The sequence below is a fragment of the Hippopotamus amphibius genome, chromosome 12 (assembly GCF_030028045.1).
Source record: "Hippopotamus amphibius kiboko isolate mHipAmp2 chromosome 12, mHipAmp2.hap2, whole genome shotgun sequence".
NCBI lineage: Eukaryota > Metazoa > Chordata > Mammalia > Artiodactyla > Hippopotamidae > Hippopotamus > Hippopotamus amphibius.
In genome coordinates this window covers 29759652-29779333 of record NC_080197.1, presented here as the reverse complement: position 1 = coordinate 29779333, position 19682 = coordinate 29759652, and the positions used below count along the sequence as shown (strand labels likewise).

The window sequence follows — 19682 nt, the reverse complement described above, 5'->3', positions numbered from 1 at the left end:
TGAGGGGCCCATTGGAGAAATCAGAGGCCCCAGGTGTGGGAGGAGGCCTCATTTCTGCTAGGCCTGTCCAATCTGTGAAAACATGACATAAGTAACTCCTCACTTTGTAGCCATGTTCTCTGCCTGATTTCTCTTTCACTGTCTAGAAGCAGGAACTGTAAGAATCTAGTAGCAAAGTACTGTCTCACAGCCGTTTCACCCCTTCCTAGACACTTCCTTTTACATCATGGGAGGTGTGGCTTCTCCCCTCACCACAGAACACAGAAGTTCAGGTTCTCCCCAAGACACACATTTGGACAGAGCAGACTCCTCAGGCCTCCACGATGCCCATTCCTGCCTTCTGGTTCCACCCTCCTCCTTTTTGCCTGCAGCTGACTCTACTGCTTGGACTCACAGGTGAGCATTCCTTGGGGTAGAATCCCCTCTCCCTGACTACTGGACCCTCCCATGCCCCTGTACTTTTAAAGTCTGCATGTACGTATGAGTGTTGCACCCAGGGCAGCCACAGAACACTAAGGACTGGGCATTACTGAGAGAATTAAATCAGGTACATGAGCGTTTCCTCTGTGGATCCATTGTCCACAGCTTTTTACCAGAGGCACTGAAACAGATGATGCTTCAAACACCAAAATGATGGCTTTGTGTGTATTAACTTGTCTATTCCTCACAACATTCCAGTTTGATAGTTATGACCATTATCTCCGATTTGCTGTTGCAGAAACTGAGGCATAGGCAGTAACTTGCCCAATGTCACCTATCTAAGGCAGTGGAGCACTGGATTGCAATCCAGGCCATACAGCTCCAGAGTTGATTCTTTTAACCATGTTGTACTGCTCAGCTTCTCAGAGGAGGCTAATGGCAGAAAAATCAGAAAATACTGAGAAGCATCCTCACCCGTCATGCCACTCAGAGAAGAGCAGAGTTCAAATCCTGCTGTGTGTTCTCCCAAACTTTTGTCATTGATGTGTTGGATGGCTTCTATGTGCTAATTGTTTTTTCACTGAACATTTAACATGTGTTATAATTTCATTAGATCCTCAAAACAACCTGTACACTAACATGCTAGGCTACACTTTAATACATGTGTGGATGCATGTACTTATGTGCGTGTGTGTATGTATGTGTATGAGTGGGGGTGAGGAAGTGTTCCCAGACACATGGGATTTCAAAAACACTTCCTTATTGTTCCCCTTAATCATTTTTCAGTCTACATAAGATGAAACAAACAGATTATTAGCTTTTGCTGTCTTTCAGCAATATCTTTTCTTTTCTACTTCCCTATAAATCTATGCCTTACCCTCACCCAAACTTTTAAAGCAAGAAACAATCTCTCTTGTTAAATGAGTAGAACTTTGTGCATTGCTATCTTAGAGTCCCCTCTTCCATGCTGATAGGAATGAGGAGAAAATGAGGGGTTAAAAGACACAGAGACTCTTGTGTATATGACCTATGTACCCATATCCATATGTATATCTATATCTGTCCCTATATCCATACCCATATCTACAAGTATCTATATCTATATCATCAAATGCTAGTTGCAGCCTTCAGGCCTCAAGAAATCTAATGAGTAATAACTGTTCATTTTCTTGAACATTCACATGCCAGACATTGTTGGAAATGCCCATAGCTGTTAGCTCATGTGAGCATTATATCCAAGCTACATACTCATGTCACCCCTACCTTACAGATGAGAAAATTGAACAAGGAGAAGTTCAAGGTCACTCGGTGGTAAATGATAAAGGTATGATTTTAACTCAAGCAATCTTATACTAGAGTTCATGATTTTAACATCACTCTTCTTGATACTGTGGTCCTGCTTCTGGCACATGAGATTTCTGCAGCTTCTACAAATGGGTGTGTAGAAAGGTGGAGTGTGGGGAAGAGGGTTTGTGGTTTTCTTCTTTACGCTATCCTGCTGCTTGCATACATGCAAGTTCCTTTTTGTTTTCCACCAAGTCATCTCCATGGGGAACTCAGTTTCTGACATAATTTTCATAGAGATTACCCACTAAAAATAGAATTCAGTGTTTCAGGGAGATGTCACACAGGACAATTCACACATCATACATATATTTTTTTGAATATGTACTATATGCCAGGAACAGTTATAGGAATATGGGATGCATTGGTGAATAAAAGTCAAAGTAGTTGCCCTCATGGTTATTTATCTCAGTGGAAGAACTGACAATAAACAATACACTTATAATTAGGTAAATAGTATAATATATTATAATGTGATAAGTGTTAAAAAAAGAAGAGTGAGGGGCTTCCTAGGTGGTGCAGTGGTTGAGAATTCGCCTGCCAATGCAGGGAACAGGGGTTCGATTTCTGCTCCAGGAAGATCCCACATGCCGCGGAGCAACTAAGCCCGTGCGCCACAACTACCGATCCTGCGCTTTAGAGCCTGTGAGCCACAACTATTGAGCCCATGTGCTGCAACTATTGAAGCCCACCCGCCTAGAGCCAGTGTTCTGCAACAAGAGAAGTCACGGCAATGAGGAGCCTGCGCAGCACAATGAAGAGTAGCCCCCACTCACCGCAACTAAAAAGAAAGCCCGTACATAGCAAAAAAGACCCAACACAGCCAATAAAATAAATAAATAAATAAATTTTTTAAAAAAGAAGGGACAGAAGCTGGATAAGAGAATTGGGAGAATCTGTAGGATGGGATACATTTTAAACCTGGTAGTCTTGAGTGGGTATCCCTGAGAAAGGGAAATGTAAGCAAAGATTGAAAGATGATTCTAGAGTGAGCCATGTGGTTATCTGGGGGAGGACACTTCCTGTCATGAAACAGCATGTGCAAAGGTCCTGAGAGTAGAATCATCCTCCTGTGTGGAAGGATTTGGGCTTTAGCTCTGAGTGAAATCATTGCTTTTGCGACGTTTTAAAGAGAGAAGTGACATGAGTTTTAATTTATTCTGGAATTTGTTTGAATACTAGAATATGCTAAAGAGGGCACAGACAGAGACAACGAGAGCATTTGAGGTCATTGCATTCATGCAAAAAAGTAAAAGTGGCTTGCACCTGAAAAGTAGTTAGTAGAGATAAGAGAAAGAGTTCAGCTTCTGGATGCATGCTGAAGAAGAGGCAACAGGATTTTCTGATGTGTAGGATTTGGGGTGGGAGAGAAAGCCTCCAAGATTTTGAGACCTGAGCATCTGGAAGAAGAAATGTGGCTCAGCCGAGATACAGAGGGTGTGGGGGAAATTCAGTTCCATTTTAGGTGTGTTAACGTTGAGATGTTTATTTCTATCTGAAGAACGTGATGAGTGGATAGTTGGATATACAAGTCCAGAGTTCAGAGGAAAGGTCTGGACCAGAGAAGTAATATGAGAACTATAGATACACAGATTGTAAAGTTTTTGCTATCGCCTGGCTCCTCTCAATGCCCTGATCCCTCTTCTCTCCTCCCTCCTCCTCTCCCTCCATTTTGCCCTACAAAGTTCTTTCCTATTTCTTCCCATTTTCATCTTAGCAGTTCAACTCCCCCAACCTCAATCTCCTCCAGACTTAAAAACCCAAACCATCTGACGTTGTTGACATATCACAGGCACCTGCCCTTTAATAGCATGGGCCCTCCCTAGGTGGCATGTTTGGTTAGAAATAGTGGTTAGTGGGTGAGTTTACTAGTTCACACTCTGCAAAGGTGAACCACACATTTTCTCCCTAAAGAGAAAGAACACAGGATTTGTTTGTGGTGCCACAGCAGCCTGTTCCTCTGGTTTATATCCCTGCAATTTAATAGGACATTTCAAATAAGAAGGAATATACTCATATTTCCCTGTATCTGGGAGAAACTGAGTAGTCAGGGAGGCAGTGAACTTAACCTGGGAAACTTGCACCTGTAGTTAAATAATTGGCCCAGTGGTGACTTATGGCTCTTCAACTCATAACTCACTGTCCAAACGTAGTCACCACCCATAGTTGTTTTCAGAACACGATTTTTGAGTTTCTTTCCTCGCTTTCATTGTTTGTCTCCATGGTTCTATCTCCCCATTCACCTATAGGTTTCTCCAGTGTATAAACGTTTAGATCCACACATTTTAGTTTCCTTGAGCCCTTTAGTGCAATTCAAAGGCTCTACATGGGGCAGTCACCTTGTTTAGATTCACATTTTTTTATTGTGGTAAAATACACATAAGACAAAATTTACCATTTTAACTATTTTGAAGGCTACACAGTGGCACTAAGTACCTTGTTGTGAAGGCATCACCAGTATACATTTCCAGAACTTTTTCAACATCTGTAGCAGCAACTCTGTATCCATTAAACTATAACTCCCCTTTCTCCTTGCCTGCAGCCACTGGTAACCTGTATCCTTTTTTTCTCTGTGAATTTGCCAATTCTACGTACTTCATAGAATATGTACATAGAATTATGTACTTTATATAAGTGGAATCACCTATATTCCTTTTGTATCTGGCTTATTTCAATGAGTATATTTTTAACATTCATCCATGCTGTAGAAGGTGTCAGAATATCATTGCTTTTTAGGGCTGAAATATACTTTATGGTATCTATCTATCTATTTATATATCTATCATCTATCTATTATCTGTCTATCTATCTATATCACATTTTGTTTATCCATTCACCTAATGATGGAATTTTGGGTTGTTTATACTACACATTTTTATTGAAATATGCATGCTTTACAATATTGCATAAGTTAAAGTTGTTATAGTGATCCACAATTTTTAAACGTTATACTCCATTTATACTTATTGTAAAATATTGGCTATATTCGTGGTGTTGTATTATACATCCTTGTAGCGTAATTTATACATAATGTTTTGTATCTCTTAACCTCTACAACTGTATGGCCCATCCCACCTTCCCTCTCCCCACTGTTAACCACTAATTTGTTCTCTACATCTTTGAGTCGGTTTTGTTTGTTATATTAAGTAGTTTGTTGTATTCTTTAGATTCCACATGCAAGTGATATCATACACTATTTGTGTTTGTCTGCCTTATTTATCTTAGCACAATATCTTCCAAGTTCATCTGTGTTGCTGCAAATGGCAAAATTTCATTTTCTTTTATGGCTGAGATGTATTCCATTTTATACACACACATACACACACACACAAACACACACCCCTCACATTTTCTTTATCCATTCATCTGTTGATGAAATTTTCAGTTGTTTCTACTGCCTTTTGGTATTGTGAATAATGGTGCTATGAACATTGATGAACAATTGTATGCTTGAATTCCTGCTTTTAGTTATTTGGGGTATACAACTAAGAGTGGAATTATTGGATCATATGGTAAATTCTATTTTATGGTTAATTTAAAAAAAAAACAGAGTTAAAAACAAACAAACAACAAAAAACCACTAGTGTTTCCACAGAGACTCCACCATTTTTGACTCCTATTAACAATGCACAAGGGTTTCAATTTCTCAACATCTTTGCAAACACTTATTTTCAAGTTTTCAATTTTTTATTTTGTTTCGTCTTATTTTTGCTGACAGCTATCCTATAGGATATGTAGGGGTATCCCGTTGTGATTTTAGTTTGCATTTTTCCAATTATTAGTGATGTTGAGCATCATTTCACATGCTTATTGACCATCTGTATATCTTCTTTGGAGAAATGTCTATTCTTTTGTTCATTTTTAAATTAAGTTGCTTATTATTTTGTTGCTGAAGAGTACGATGAAATATTCTGGATAGAAATCCCTTATGAGATATAGGCTTTGCAAATGTTTTTTCCTCATTCAGTAAATTATCTTTTCACTCTCTTGATAGTATCCTCTGATGCAGGAAAGTTTTACTCTTGATGAGGTCCAATTTCTATATTTTTATTCTGTTGTTTTTGGTGTCATACTGAAGAAATTATGGTGAGATTCAATGTCATGAAGTGTTTCACCTGTGGCTTTTTCTCAGAATTTTGCAGTTGTAGCTCTTACTTTTTGTTTTTTGATTATGTTCAGTTCATTTTAGTATATGGTGTCAGGTAATGATCCAGCTTTATTCTTTTGCATGTGAATATCAAGTTTCTCCACATTCGTGTATTGAAAAGACTGTTCTTTGCCCATTGAATGGTCTTGGCCCCTTATTAAAAATCTCTTGACTGTATATGTGAGGGTTTATTTCTAGGCTCTCTATTCATTTCCATTGGTCTATATATCTTTCCTAATGTCAATACCACATTATTTCGATTATTGTAGTTTCGTATTAAGGTTTTAACTCTGGAAGTGTGAGTCCCCAAGCTATATGCTTCTTTTTCAAGATTGTTTGCTGATTTTAGGTTCCTTGAGATTTCACATGAATTTAGAATGGGGTATTCTATTTCTGCAAAAAAATGTCTTTGGGATTTGAATAGGGATTGTATTGATTGCTGTAGTTTCTTCAGGTCAATTGACATTTTAACAATATTAAGTCTCAGAATGGATAATAGGATTGTTTTTCACTTATTTATGCCTTGTTTAATTTCTTTCAGCAATGTTTTGTACTTTTTTGATGCACAAGGCTTTCATTTCCATGGAGAAACTTACTCCTAAGTATTTCATAGTTTTTGTTGCTATTAAAAATGAAATTGCTAGCTTCACTTCCTTTTTAGATTGTTTGTCACTACTGTATAGAAAAGCAACTGATTTTTGTGTGTTGAGCTTATATTTCAAAAATTTGCTGTATTTATTTATTAGCTGTAACACTTCTTAATGTTGGAATCTTTGGAATTGCTTCATAAACATCGTCATGTACAAAAAAGATAGTTTTACATTTTCCTTTCCAATCTGAATTATTTTCTGTATTTTTCCTGGCTGACTGCTTTTGTTGGAACTTCCGGTATTATGTTGACTACAAGTGGCAAAAATGGACATCCTTGTCCTGTTCCTGATCTTAGGGAAAAGCTTTCAGAATTTCACCATCAACTAGGTTGTTCAGTGTGGGTTTTTCATATATGACTTCTTTTTGGGGGCAATTTTCCATCTATTCCTAGTTTATTGGCTGGTTTTATTATGGAAAATGTTGACTTTTGTTAAATGTTTTTTGTGCGTCAGTTGAGATGATCTGTTTTTTTCTCTTTATTCTATTAAAATGTTAAAATGCATTGTTTGATTTTCATATGTTGAACCATTTTTACAATCAATCCTAGTTGTTCATGGTGCATAATTCTTTAAGTATTCTATTGAATTAGACTTGATAACATTTTGTTGATGATTGCTGCATCAAAATTTATAAAAGATATTGGTCTGTGTTTTCTTGTTATGCCTTTGTCTCACTTTTGTATCAGAATAATGCTGAGAATGAGTTTTAATAGGATTCTGAAAAAGTTAAGAAGTCTTCCTTCCTCTTCAATTTTTTGGAAAAGTTTGAGGAGGAATAACGTTAGTCCTCTTTAAAGGTTTAGAAGAATTCACCAGGGAAGACACGTGCTACTTGACCTTTCTTTGTTACGAGGTTTTTGATTATTGATTGAATCTCATTGCTAATTATATGTCTACTATGATTTTCTGTTTCTTCAAAATTCAGCCGTGGTGTTGTGTATTTCAGGAATTTTTCCATTTTACTTAGGTTATCCACTTTTTTGGTGATTAAACATTTGTAGTGCTCTTTTATAATTCCTAGTATTTTGATAAAATTATCAGCATGTTCTTATTTCTGACTTTAATTATTTGGGTTTTCTCTCACTCTCTTTTTTTTCTTTGTCAATCTAGCTAAAGTTTTGTGAATTGTGTAAATCTTTTTGTAGAACCACTCTTGGTTTTCTTGATTTTCTCTTTTGTTTTTCCATTCAGATTTTACTTTTCTCTTCACTAATCTGGATATTTTTCTTTTTTTTTTTTTTTTTTCCGCTAGTTTTCAGTTTGGGGTTTACTTTGCTCTTCTTTTTCTAGTTTCTTATGGTATAAAGTTACTGATTTGTGATCTTTTTCTTAAATGTCTGCATTACCAGCCATAAATTTCCCTTTAGGGCTTCTTTTGTGTATCTCAAACATATTGGTATTATATGTTTATGTTTTCATTTGTCTCCAGGCATTCCGTAATTCCCCTAATGATTTCTTCTTTGGCATGTTGATTTTTAAAGAGAATGTTGTTTGGTTTCTATGTACCTGTGAATATTTTATTTCTCTTTTGTCATTGATCTAGTTTAATTTTATGTAATGTTTGACCAATGGGCTGCTTGAATAGCCCTTCTTCAGATTCCAATAAGTTGTCTTCTTATTCATCCTGTGTTGCAATGAAACATACAGAGTTTTTTTGATATGGCAACTGACTTCTGTAACTATCAGGGCAGATGTGTTGTGGTAGACAGAATCTAGCCCACGACATTGGAGGAGCAATCAAGATTGTGGTGTAGTAGGATGTGTAGCTCATCTCCTCCCACAAATATATCAAGAATACATCTACATGTGGAATGATTCTCATGGAATATCTACTTAATATCTACTTAATGAAGACCTCAGAATTCTGAAAGAGCAAGGAAATCCCCAAGCAACCAGGTAGGACAAAAGAAAAAAGAAAAAAAAAGGAAAGTGAGAAAGGAGTCTGATGGGACCTGTGTCTCTGGGAGGCAGCTGTGAAAGAGGAAAAGTTCCATTGCTCTGGGAAGTCCCCTCACTGGTGGGGAGATCAGTCAGGATAGATGGGGAGCTTTGTAGCCTCAGAGGAGAACACAGCAACCAGGTTGCAGTAGCTAGAACAGAGAGAGACCTGCACAGATTGTCAGTGCAACTGCTTGGATTACCCAGCGTGAAATGTTTGTCTGCTTGTACAGGTGGGGGCTGGGTTTGAAGCTCAGTATTCAGAGATCAAATCCTGGGAAAGGACTGGGGTTGGGCTGTGGGGAAACAGCCTGAAAATCTGGAGTCTGCTGCAGGCTCATCTGTGCATATAAGTAGAGGAAGCCTGGGCTGCCTTAGAGGACATGCACCATTGTTTGCTGGGTGCCTGAGGGGAGGGGGTGGGACCCTCCATTGTAGCCTTTTTTCCTGCATGCACTCTCAGGCTGCAGGACACCGCCTACATGAGCTTCAGGAGCTATCACCAGTCACAGCAGCCACCACCCACTTTCTTCAGAAGTGGCTGGGAGTCCCTGGCCCCACCCCTCCCCACTTTAGGAGCAGTCACAAGGAGCGGTGTGAGCTACCTACCTCCACCCTTTGGACTTTAGGAGCAGTGGTCATGACCATTGCTACTGCCCTCAAAGACTGCAGAAGTGGTTGCACGCCAGCTCCACTCCCATTGCAGGCTCCGGGGGTACACATGAGCTACCGTGGCCACCAAGAACCCCAGGACTAGGCACCAGACACCACATCTGCACACCCCCATCAAGGGAATAAGGTTGGCAAGTGCTGAGGAAAGAGGTGACAGGCATGCATTCTAAAAGCAGCCCTTGCACCAAATATTAAAACCACACAAGCTACACAGGGACACTCTCATGTATAAATAGCACTGCAGGGCCACAGTAGATAATTGCTTCTCCTCAACTCACAGAATAAGAGAAATATAAGTATAATGAGGAAACAGAGGAACCACTCCCAGGTAAAAGATAAAGGACTGCCCCTGAAAAAACAAACAATGATACAGACCTCTTTAATCTAATAGACAACAATTTCAAAAAGGGGATAATGAAAATACTGAAGGAATTAAGAAAGAGTATCAGCAGAAATGCAGAATACTATAAAGAGGAACTAGAAACTATGAAAAGGAACCAAGAAAAATTAGAAATCTCATCTGCTGAGAGAAAAACAGAACTAAAGGCAATGAATAACAGAATGGATAATGCAGACGAATGAATAAGTGATTTGGAAGACAGAAAAATGGAAATCACCCAATCAAGACAGCAGACAGAAACTCAAATGAAAACAAAAAATGAAGCCAATATAAGCAACCCATGGGATAATATAAAGCAGGCATTAATCTATGCACAACAGGGATTCCAGAAGGCGAAGAAAGAGAAAAGGGGATCGAAAATGTATTTGAAGGAATTAGGGCTGAAGACTTCCCAAAAGTAAAGAAGGAAACAGAGACTCAGGTACAGGAAACACAGAGGGCCCCAAATAAGGTGAACCCAAAGAGACCTACATCAAGACATATTCTAAAATAAATTGCAAATTTAAAGATAAAGAGAGGATTCTAAAGGCAGCAAGAGGAAAAAAAAAGGTGTTAATTACAAGGGAACCCCCATAGCACTATCAGCTGATCTCTCTACAGAAATGTTGTAGGCCAGAAGGCAGTGACAAGATACATTCAAAGTCCTGAAAGGGAAAAATCTGCAATCTAGGATATTCTACCCAGCAAGATTATCATTTAGCATAGCAGGAGAGAGAAAGAATTTCTTAGGCAAGGGAAAGCTAAAAGAATACAGCAATACCAAACCTATCCTAAAGCAAATAGTGAAAGGTTTTCTCTAAATAGAAAAGAAATAAGAATATATAGGAATGAGAAAATCACACCTGGAAAGCAAATCAGCTAAATAATGTAGCACACAGATTAAAAAAATCAAAAAATTTCCATGAAAGTGATGATAACCATAATGAACAGCAAAATGATGAACATGAAGATATAAAAGAGGACATCAAAATCATCAAGGGTGGGGGAGGAGGGTTAGAGAATGTACATTCTTTAATTTTCTAGACTATGTTTCTATATGACCACCCGTCTAAGGCAAGTAGACATAGGAGGGATTCACATACTTGAACAACAGGGTAGACACAAATCAAAAACACACAATAGATTCACAGAAAGCAAAAAGAAGAGAACATAAGTGTAATAGGGAAGGAAATCATGAATTCACAAAAGGAAAGACAAAAAGGAAAAGAAAAGGGCAAAGAAGAAATACAAAATCAATGGGAAAACAAGGCTTAAAATGGCAATAAATATATATCTATCAATAATTACCTTAGATATCAATAGAATGAATGCTTCAATAAAATGATACGGAGTGGCAAAGTGGATAAAAAAACAGAAGCCTACAATACACTGCCTACAAGAGACCCACTTTAGGGCAAAGGACACACATGGATAGAAAGTTTGGGTGGGAAAAGATGCTTCATGCAAACAGAAATGACAAGAAAGCAGGGGTTGCAGTCCTCATATCAGAGAAAATGGATTTTAAAACAAAGGACATAAAGACTCACTCTATATAATAATAAAAGAATCAATTCAAGAAGAGGGTTGTACACTTGCCAACATATATGCACCTAATATAGGTGGACCCAGATACATAAAATCAATACTAACAGCCATTAGGGGAGAAATTGGTGGAAATGCAATAATTGTAGGAGACTTTACCACCCCATTCACATCAGTGGAGAGATCTAGACAGAAAATCAATAAGGCAACAGAGAATCTAAATGATACAAAAGAACAGTTAAACCCAATTGACATTTTCAGGATATTACATCCAAAAGAAAAAAAAAAAGCAGAATACACATTCTTTTGAAGTGCACATGGAACGTTCTCTACAACTGACCACATATTGGAGCACAAAAGAAGCACCAACAAATTTCAGAGTATAGAAATTATCTCAAGCATCTTTTCTGATGACAAAGGCAAGAAATAAGAAATCAAACACAGAAAAAAGAAATGAGAAAAAGAATTACACGGAGACCAAACAACATGCTACTAAAAAACCAATGGGGCAAAGATGAAATCAAAGAGGAAATTAAATAAAAAATGCCTTGAGACAAATGACAATGAAAACAGTAGCATACAAAATCTATGGGATGTAGCAAAAGAAGTCCTTAGAGGTAGGTTCACAGTAATACATGCCATCATCAAAAAAATAAGAAAAATCTCAAGTAAACACCCTAACTTACAACTTAGAAGGTTTAGAAAAAGAAATTTAAAGTCAGCAGAAGGAAGGAAATATTAAAGATCAGAGAGGACATAAAATAGAGATTAAAAAATATAACAAAAAAAATCAATAAAACAAAGAGCTGGTTCTTTGACAGAGTAAACAAGATTGACAAACCTCTGTCCAGGCTCACCAAGAAGAAAAGAGAGAACCCAAATAAACAAAATAAGAAATGAAAAACAAATATAACAACAAATGCCACAAATATAAAAATAAAACTTAACAACAATTGCCACAGAAAGACAAAAATCCATAAGGCAATACTATGAACAATTATATGCCAACACATTCCATAACCTAGAAGAAATGGGCAAGTTTCTAGAAACATGCAGCCCACCAAAACTGAACCAAGAAGAAATAGATAATAAATATTTGAATAGACCAATCACTAGAGGTGAAATAGAATTTGTAATTTAAAACTCCCTACAGACAAAAGTCTAGGACCAGATGGCTTCACAGGCAAATTCTACCAAGCATACAAAGAGGAATGTATACTGATCCTTCTCAAACTCTTCCAAAAAATTGAAGAGGAGGGAACACTCCCAAAGCCATTCTATGAGATTACCATCACCCTGATACTAAAACCAGACAAGGACACCACCAAAAAAGAAAATTACCAGCCAATATCTTTGATGAATATAGATGCAAAAATTCTCCACAAAATATTAGCAAACTGAATCCAACACATAAAAAAATCATGCACCACAACCAAGAGGGACTCATCCCAAGTTCAACAGGAGGATTCAACATACACAAGTCAATCAATGTGATACACCACATCTGAATCTTCGACGAAGGAGGCAAGAATATGCAATGGGAAAAAGACAGTCTCTTCAGCAAGTGGTGTTGGGAAAGTTGGACCATCACACGTAAATTAATGAAGTCAGAGCACACCCTTTCACCATACAGAAAAATAGACTCAAAATAGCTTAACAACTTAGAGACATGGCACCATAAAACTCCTAGAAGAGATCATAAGCAAAATATTCTCAGACATTAACTGTAACAATGTTTTCTTAGGGCAGTCTCCCAAGGCAATAGAAACAAAAACAAAAATACACAAATGGGACCTAACCAAGCTTATAAGCTTTTGCAGAGCAAAAGAAACCAAAAAAAATACAAAAAGACGATGTACAGAATGGGAGAAAATATTTGCAAATCATGTGAGCAATAAGGGGTTAATTTCCAAAATATGCAAACAGCTCATACAACTTAATAACAAAAACAACAAAACCAACAACCCAATAGAAAAATGGGCAGAAGACCTAAGCAGACATTTCTACCAAGAAGAAATACAATGGCCAACAGGTATATGAAAAGATGCTCGCTAATTATTAGAAAAAAGCAAATCAAAACTAAAATGAGATACCTCCTCACTCACCTCACCTCACCTCACTCTGGTCAGAATGGCCTTCCTTAAAATCTCTAACAGACAACAAATGCTGGAAAGGATGTGTAGAACAGGGAACTCTCCTACACTGTTGATGGGAATGTAAGTTGGTAAAGCCACTATGAAAAACAGCATGGAGGTTCCTCAGAAACCTTGCCATATGATACAGCAATATGATTCCTGGGCATATATCCAGCAAAACTCTTATCCGAAAACATACATGCACCCCTATTCATAGCAGCATTTTAGCAGTAGCTAAGACATGGAAATAAAAGTCCATTGACAGTTGAATGGATAAAAAATAAGTGAGAATAATGGAAATAAAATCAAGAATCAACAAATGGGACCTAATGAGACTTAAAAGCTTCTGCACAGCAAAAGAAACTGTAAAGATGGCAAGAAGACAACCCTCAGAATCGGAGAAAATACTTGCCAATGAAGCAACGGATAAAGGATTAATCTCCAAATATACAAACAGCTCATGCAGTTTAATACCAAAAATGCAAATAACCCAATCCACAAATGGGCAGAAGACCTAAATAGAAATTTCTCCAAAAAAGACATACAGATGGCCAACAAACACATGAAAAGATGCTCAACCTCACTCATCATCAGAGAAATGCAAGTCAAAGCCACAATGAGGTATCACCTCACACCGATCAGAATGGCCATCATCAAAACATCTAGAAACAATAAATGTTGGAGAGGGTGTGGAGAAAAGGGAACTCTCCTGCACTGTTGGTGGGAATGTAAGTTGGTATAGCCACTATGGAAAACAGTTTGGAGGTTTCTTAAAAAACTACAAATAGAACTACCATAGGATCCAGTCATCCCACTCCTGGGCATATACCCAGAGAAAACCATAATTCAAAAAGAAACATGTACCAGAATGTTCATTGCAGCACTATTTACAATAGCCAGGACATGGAAGCAACCTAAATGCCCATCAACAGATGAATGGATAAAGAAGATTTGGCACATATATACAATGGAATATGACTCAGCCATAAAAGGAATGAAATGGAGCTATATGTAATGAGGTGGATAGACCTAGAGTCTGTGACACACAGTGAAGTAATCCAGAAAGAGTAAAACAAATACTGTATGTTAACACATATTTCTGGAACCAAAAAATAAAAAAGTAAAAAATAAATAAAAAGGTACTGATGAACCTAGTGACAGGGCAAGAATAAAGATGCAGATGCAGAGAATGGACTGAAGTACACGGGGTTAGGGAGTCGGGGGGCAAAGGGGAAGCTGGGACGAAGTGAGAGAGTAGCATAGACATATATACACTACCAACTCTAAAATAGATAGCTAGTGGGAAGTTGCTGTATAACAAAGGGAGATCAACTCAATGATGGGCGATGCCTTAAAGGGCCAGGACAGGGAGGGTGGGAGGGAGTGGCAAGAGGGAGGGGATATGGGGATATATGTATAAATACAGCTGATTGACTTTGGTGTACCTCAAAAGCTGGTACAAGAGTGTAAAGAAATTATATTCCAATAAAGAGCTTAAAAAATCAATTAATGTAAATCATCACATCAAGTTAAAAAAGCAACATTACATCAGTATATGAGATGCTGAAAACCCATATGACAAAATCTAATATCCATTATTCGTGAATAAAAACTCTCAGTAAACTGAGAATAATGGGAAACATCCTCAATTGGATAATAAATATATACAAAAAACCTATAGCAAACATCATTTTAATGATGAGAAACTAGAGTTTCTCCTATTAAGATCAGGAACAAGGCAAAAATTTCACTCTCACCACTTTTTCAACATTTTACTGAAAGTCCTAGATAATTCAATAAGACAAGAAAAATTTTATAAAGGTTTACTGATTGAGAAGGAATAAATAAAATTGTGTTTGTTTGCAGATGACATAACCATCTACACAGAAAATCTGTAAGAATTCACAAAAAAACCCTCCTGGAATTAAGAAGGAATTACAGCGAGACTGCAGAAAACAAGGTTAATACACAAAAGTCAAGCACTTTCTTGTATGCCAGAAGTAAACAATTGAAATTTGAAATCAAAATCACAATACAACTTACATTAGCATCCCCCAAATGAAGTACTTAAGTATAAATCTAACAAAACATGTATGAGATCTATATGAGGAAAACTGTAAAACTCTGATGAATGAAATCCACGAAAATGTAAATAAATAGAGAGATATTCCATGTTTAGGAATAAGAAGACTCAATATTGTCAAGGTGTCAATCCTTACCTACTGAATCTATATATTCAGTGTACTTTCAATCAAAATCCTAGCACGTTATTTTGCAGATGTCAAAAGCTTGATTCTAAAGTGATGTGAAAGACACAGATTAGCCAACATGATATTGAAGAAAAACAAAGTTGGAAAACTGATACTACCTGACTTCAAGAACTATTAGAAAGCAACAGTAATCAAGACAGTGTGGTATTAGCAAAGCAAAAGAAAAATAGCTCAAAAACAGAAAAATGGAACAGAATAGAGAGCACAGACATAGACCTACATAGAAAAGTCAACTGATCTTTGAAAAAGGAGCTAAGGCAATACAATGGAGGAAAGACAGTGCTTTCAAAAAATGGTGCTGGAACAATTGCACATTCACATGCAGAAAAAAAAAAGAGTCTAGACATAGACCTTACACATTTCACAAAAATTAACTCTAAATGGATTATATACCTAAATGTAAAATGCAAAAATATAAAACTCCCAGAAGACAACACAGGAAAAAATCTAGGTGACCTTGGGTTTGGTGATGAATTTTTAGGTAAAATACCAAAGCACAAGGTTATCGAGGGGGTGACAGAAATAATTGACAAGCTCTACTTTTTAGATTAAAAATGTCTGCTCTGCAAAAGATAATATCAAGAAAACGAGAGGATAAGCCACAGACTAGGAGACAATATTTGCAAAAGACACATCTTATAAAGACTACTACCCAAAATATACAAAGGGGGCTTCCCTGGTGGCTCAGTGGTTAAGAATCTGCCTGACAATGCAGGGGACATGGATTTGACCCCTGGGCTGGGAAGACCCCACATGCCACAGAGCAACGAATCCCACTTGCCGTAACTACTGAGCCTGCACTCTAGAGCCCGTGAACCACAGCTACTGATCCCACCAGCTCTAGGGCCTGTGTGCCATAACTACTAGGCCCACCTGCTGCGACTACTGAAGCTGCATGCCAAGAGCCCATGCTCTGCAACAAGAGAAGCCACGTCAATGAGAAGTCCATGCACTGCAACGAGTAACCTCCGCTCACCACAACTAGAGAAAGCCCGTGGGCAGCAACGAAGACCCAACATAGTTAAAGTTAAAAAAAAAAAAGACAAAAACAAAATTTCCAAAGAACTCTTAAAACTCAGTGATGAAAAAATACCTGATTAATAAATGGGCCAAGGCCTGAATAGACACCCCATCAAAGAAAAAATACGGATGGCAAATAAGCACATGAAAAAATTCTCCACATCATTTATCATCAGTGAAATGCAAATTAAAACGAACATGAGATACCACTATTCACCTATTAGAATGGCCATAATCCAGAACACTGACAACACCACATGCTGCCAAGCATATGGAGTAACAGGAAATTACATTCACTGCTGGCGGGAGGCAGAATGGCACAGCCACTTTGGAATAGAGTTTGTCAGTTTCTTACAAAACTAAATATACAGTAACCATGCAATCCAGCAATCACATTTCTTGATATTTAACTAAATGAGTTGAAAACTTATGTCCACAGGAAAACCTGCAGCACCATGTTCATAGCAGCTTTATTCATAATTGCCATATCTTGGAAGCAACCAAGATGTCATAGATGAACGGATAAATAAGTTGCGGTAAATCTACCCAATGGAATATTATTCAGTGCTAGAAAGAAATGACCTATTACGCCATGAAAAACATGGAGGAACCTTAGATGCAGATTACTAAGTGAAAGAAGCCAATTGGAAAAGGTAACATACTGTATGGTTCCAACTAGACACTCTGCAAAAGGCAAAACTGTGGAGATCTTAAAAAAGATGAGTGGTTGTAGAGGGGATGGATGAACAGGTGGAGCAGTGAGGATTTTTAAGGCATTGAAAATACACTGTGTGATAATACAATGATGCATACATGTCATTATACATTTGTCTAAACCCATAGAGTATACAACACCAAGAGTGAATCCTAATGTGAACTACGGACTTTGGGTGATTATGGTGGTGTGTAAATGCGGGCTCATCAGTTGTAACAAATGCACTACCCTGTCGGGGGAGGTTGACAGTGAAAGAAACTATGAATGTATGGTGGAAGGGCTGTATGGGAAATCTCTGCACTGTGCTCTCAGTTTTGCTGTGAACCCAAAACTGCTTTAAAAAATACTGGAAAAAAAAAAGAATAGGTGGTATATATATACAATGGAATAATACTCAGCCATAAAAAAAAAAACAAAATACTGCCGTTTGCAGCAACATGATACAACTAGAGATTACCATACTTAGTGAAGTAAGTCAGAAAGAAAGATCAATACCATATGAAGTCACTTATATGTGGAATCGAAAAGAGGACACAGGGAATTCCTTGGGGGTCCAGTGATTACGACTCCATACTTCCAGTGCAGGGGCCCAGGTGTGACCCTGATCAGAGAACTAGGATCCTACAAGCTGCACCATGTGGCCAAAAAAAAAGATGACACAAGTGAACCTGTCTATGAAACACAAACAGACTCGTGGGCATAGAGAACAGACTTGCGGTTGCTGAGGGGGAGAAAGTAGGGGAAATGTAATGTATCATACACGGAAAAGATAAACAACAAGGTCCTACTGTAAAGCGCAGAGAACTATATTCAGTATCCTGTGGTAAATCATAATGGAAAAGATCTTAAAAGAATGTTTAAAAAAAAGAATGTATGTTATGTGTATAACTGAGTCAATTTTTGTAGAGCAGAAATTAATACAACATTGTAAATCAATAATACATCAATATAAAAAGTTATAAATCAAGGAAACAAATAAAAACAACAGAAAATACCCCCCTAAAGAGATCCATGTCCTAATACTTGTGAATATTTTACTATACATGACAAGAGAGATTTTTTAAAAGTGATTAAGACTCTTGCTATGGGGAGAATATCCTAGATAATCAGTGTGGGCCTCATATAAGCTTATAATAAGGAGGCAGGAAAGCCAAAGTTAGAGGACAACTGACAATGGAAGCAAGACAGGAAGATGGAAACCATGAGAACATGAGGCTAGACAGTCTCAAGAATTTGGAGGAGCAATGATCAGAGCCTCCAGAAGAACTGAAGCCCAACTGACTCCTTCATTTTAATCCAGTAACACCATTTTTGGTCCTTTGACATCGACAATTGTAAGATAATAAAACTGTCATTTTAAGCCAAGAAATGTTTGATAATTTATTACAGCAGCCTTAGGTAACTAATATAACATGACTATGTCACTGGAAAAATCCCAGGGACTTGAAACAATGTTTTACTTTCTTCTTAAACTCAATGTTCATTGTGTGTTGGGAGCTCTGCACGTCACTGTCACTCATGTATCCAGGTTGCTGGAGCCCACCCCACCATGAGTGTCTGGATCTCTGGGGAAGAGGGACGTTGGTCCATAAAGGTTCTTGCAGTTACATGAATAACCTACAAATTCATCCATCAGTTCTCCTCACAACTCAGTGTCTAAAAAATGCATGTGGTCCCACCTAATGCACAGGCCAGAAGTGCAACAGTCTGTGAGGCCAAAAAGTGAAGAGTCAGAAGTATTTGGTGAAACATGAGACTTCCAGAGAGGGCCAAGTACTCAAACCCATTCTCTGCCACATCATTAAGCTCTCTGAGCCTCAGTTCCTCTCTTATATTAGAGGTTGTATCAGTGTCTCATGCTACAGGCTCATTGTTCAGGTTACATGCAATGGACAAGCAATGGGCTGAGTTCAAGGTTGGCTCAAGGGCACTCAGTCAGTGAAGGTCATTGTTGATAAACACTTGAGAAAACCTACAAGATCACATAAGGATGAATGAATAACTGGATTGTGTTTCCCTCCAGGAGTGGCAGGTGAGGACGAGCTGCAGGTGATTCAGCCTGAGAGGTCAGTGTCAGTTGCAGCAGGAGAGACGGCCACGCTGCGCTGCACCATTACCTCCCTGCTCCCCGTGGGGCCCGTCGCGTGGTTCAGGGGAACTGGGCCAGGACGGGAGTTAATCTACAGTCGAAAAGGAGGCCCCTTCCCCCGAGCAGCAACGGTTTCAGATACTACAAGGAGAAACAACACGGACTTTTCCATCCGCATCAGTAGCATCACCCCAGCAGACACTGGTGTCTACTACTGTGTGAAGTTCAAGAAAGGAGAACCTAACGACACGGAGATTAAGTCCGGACCAGGCACTCATCTCACTGTGAGTGGTATGTCCTGGGTGTCCTTTGTCCCCTGGTCTCTGACAACAAGGGAACAACAATGCCCTCCACTCTTTGA

At 38.1% G+C, this 19682-nt stretch overlaps 1 protein-coding gene across 1 annotated transcript in view; it reads left to right on the top strand.

Annotated features, from left to right (window-relative positions):
* Positions 1–323: 323 nt before the first annotated feature.
* LOC130833952 (tyrosine-protein phosphatase non-receptor type substrate 1-like) overlaps positions 324–19682 on the top strand; it is a 106499-nt gene continuing 87140 nt past the window's right edge. Inside the window, exons 1-2 of the mRNA XM_057704070.1 lie at positions 324–396; positions 19256–19612. Of these exons, the coding sequence (XP_057560053.1) occupies positions 324–396; positions 19256–19612 (430 nt within the window). The remainder of the gene's footprint in view (positions 397–19255; positions 19613–19682) is intronic.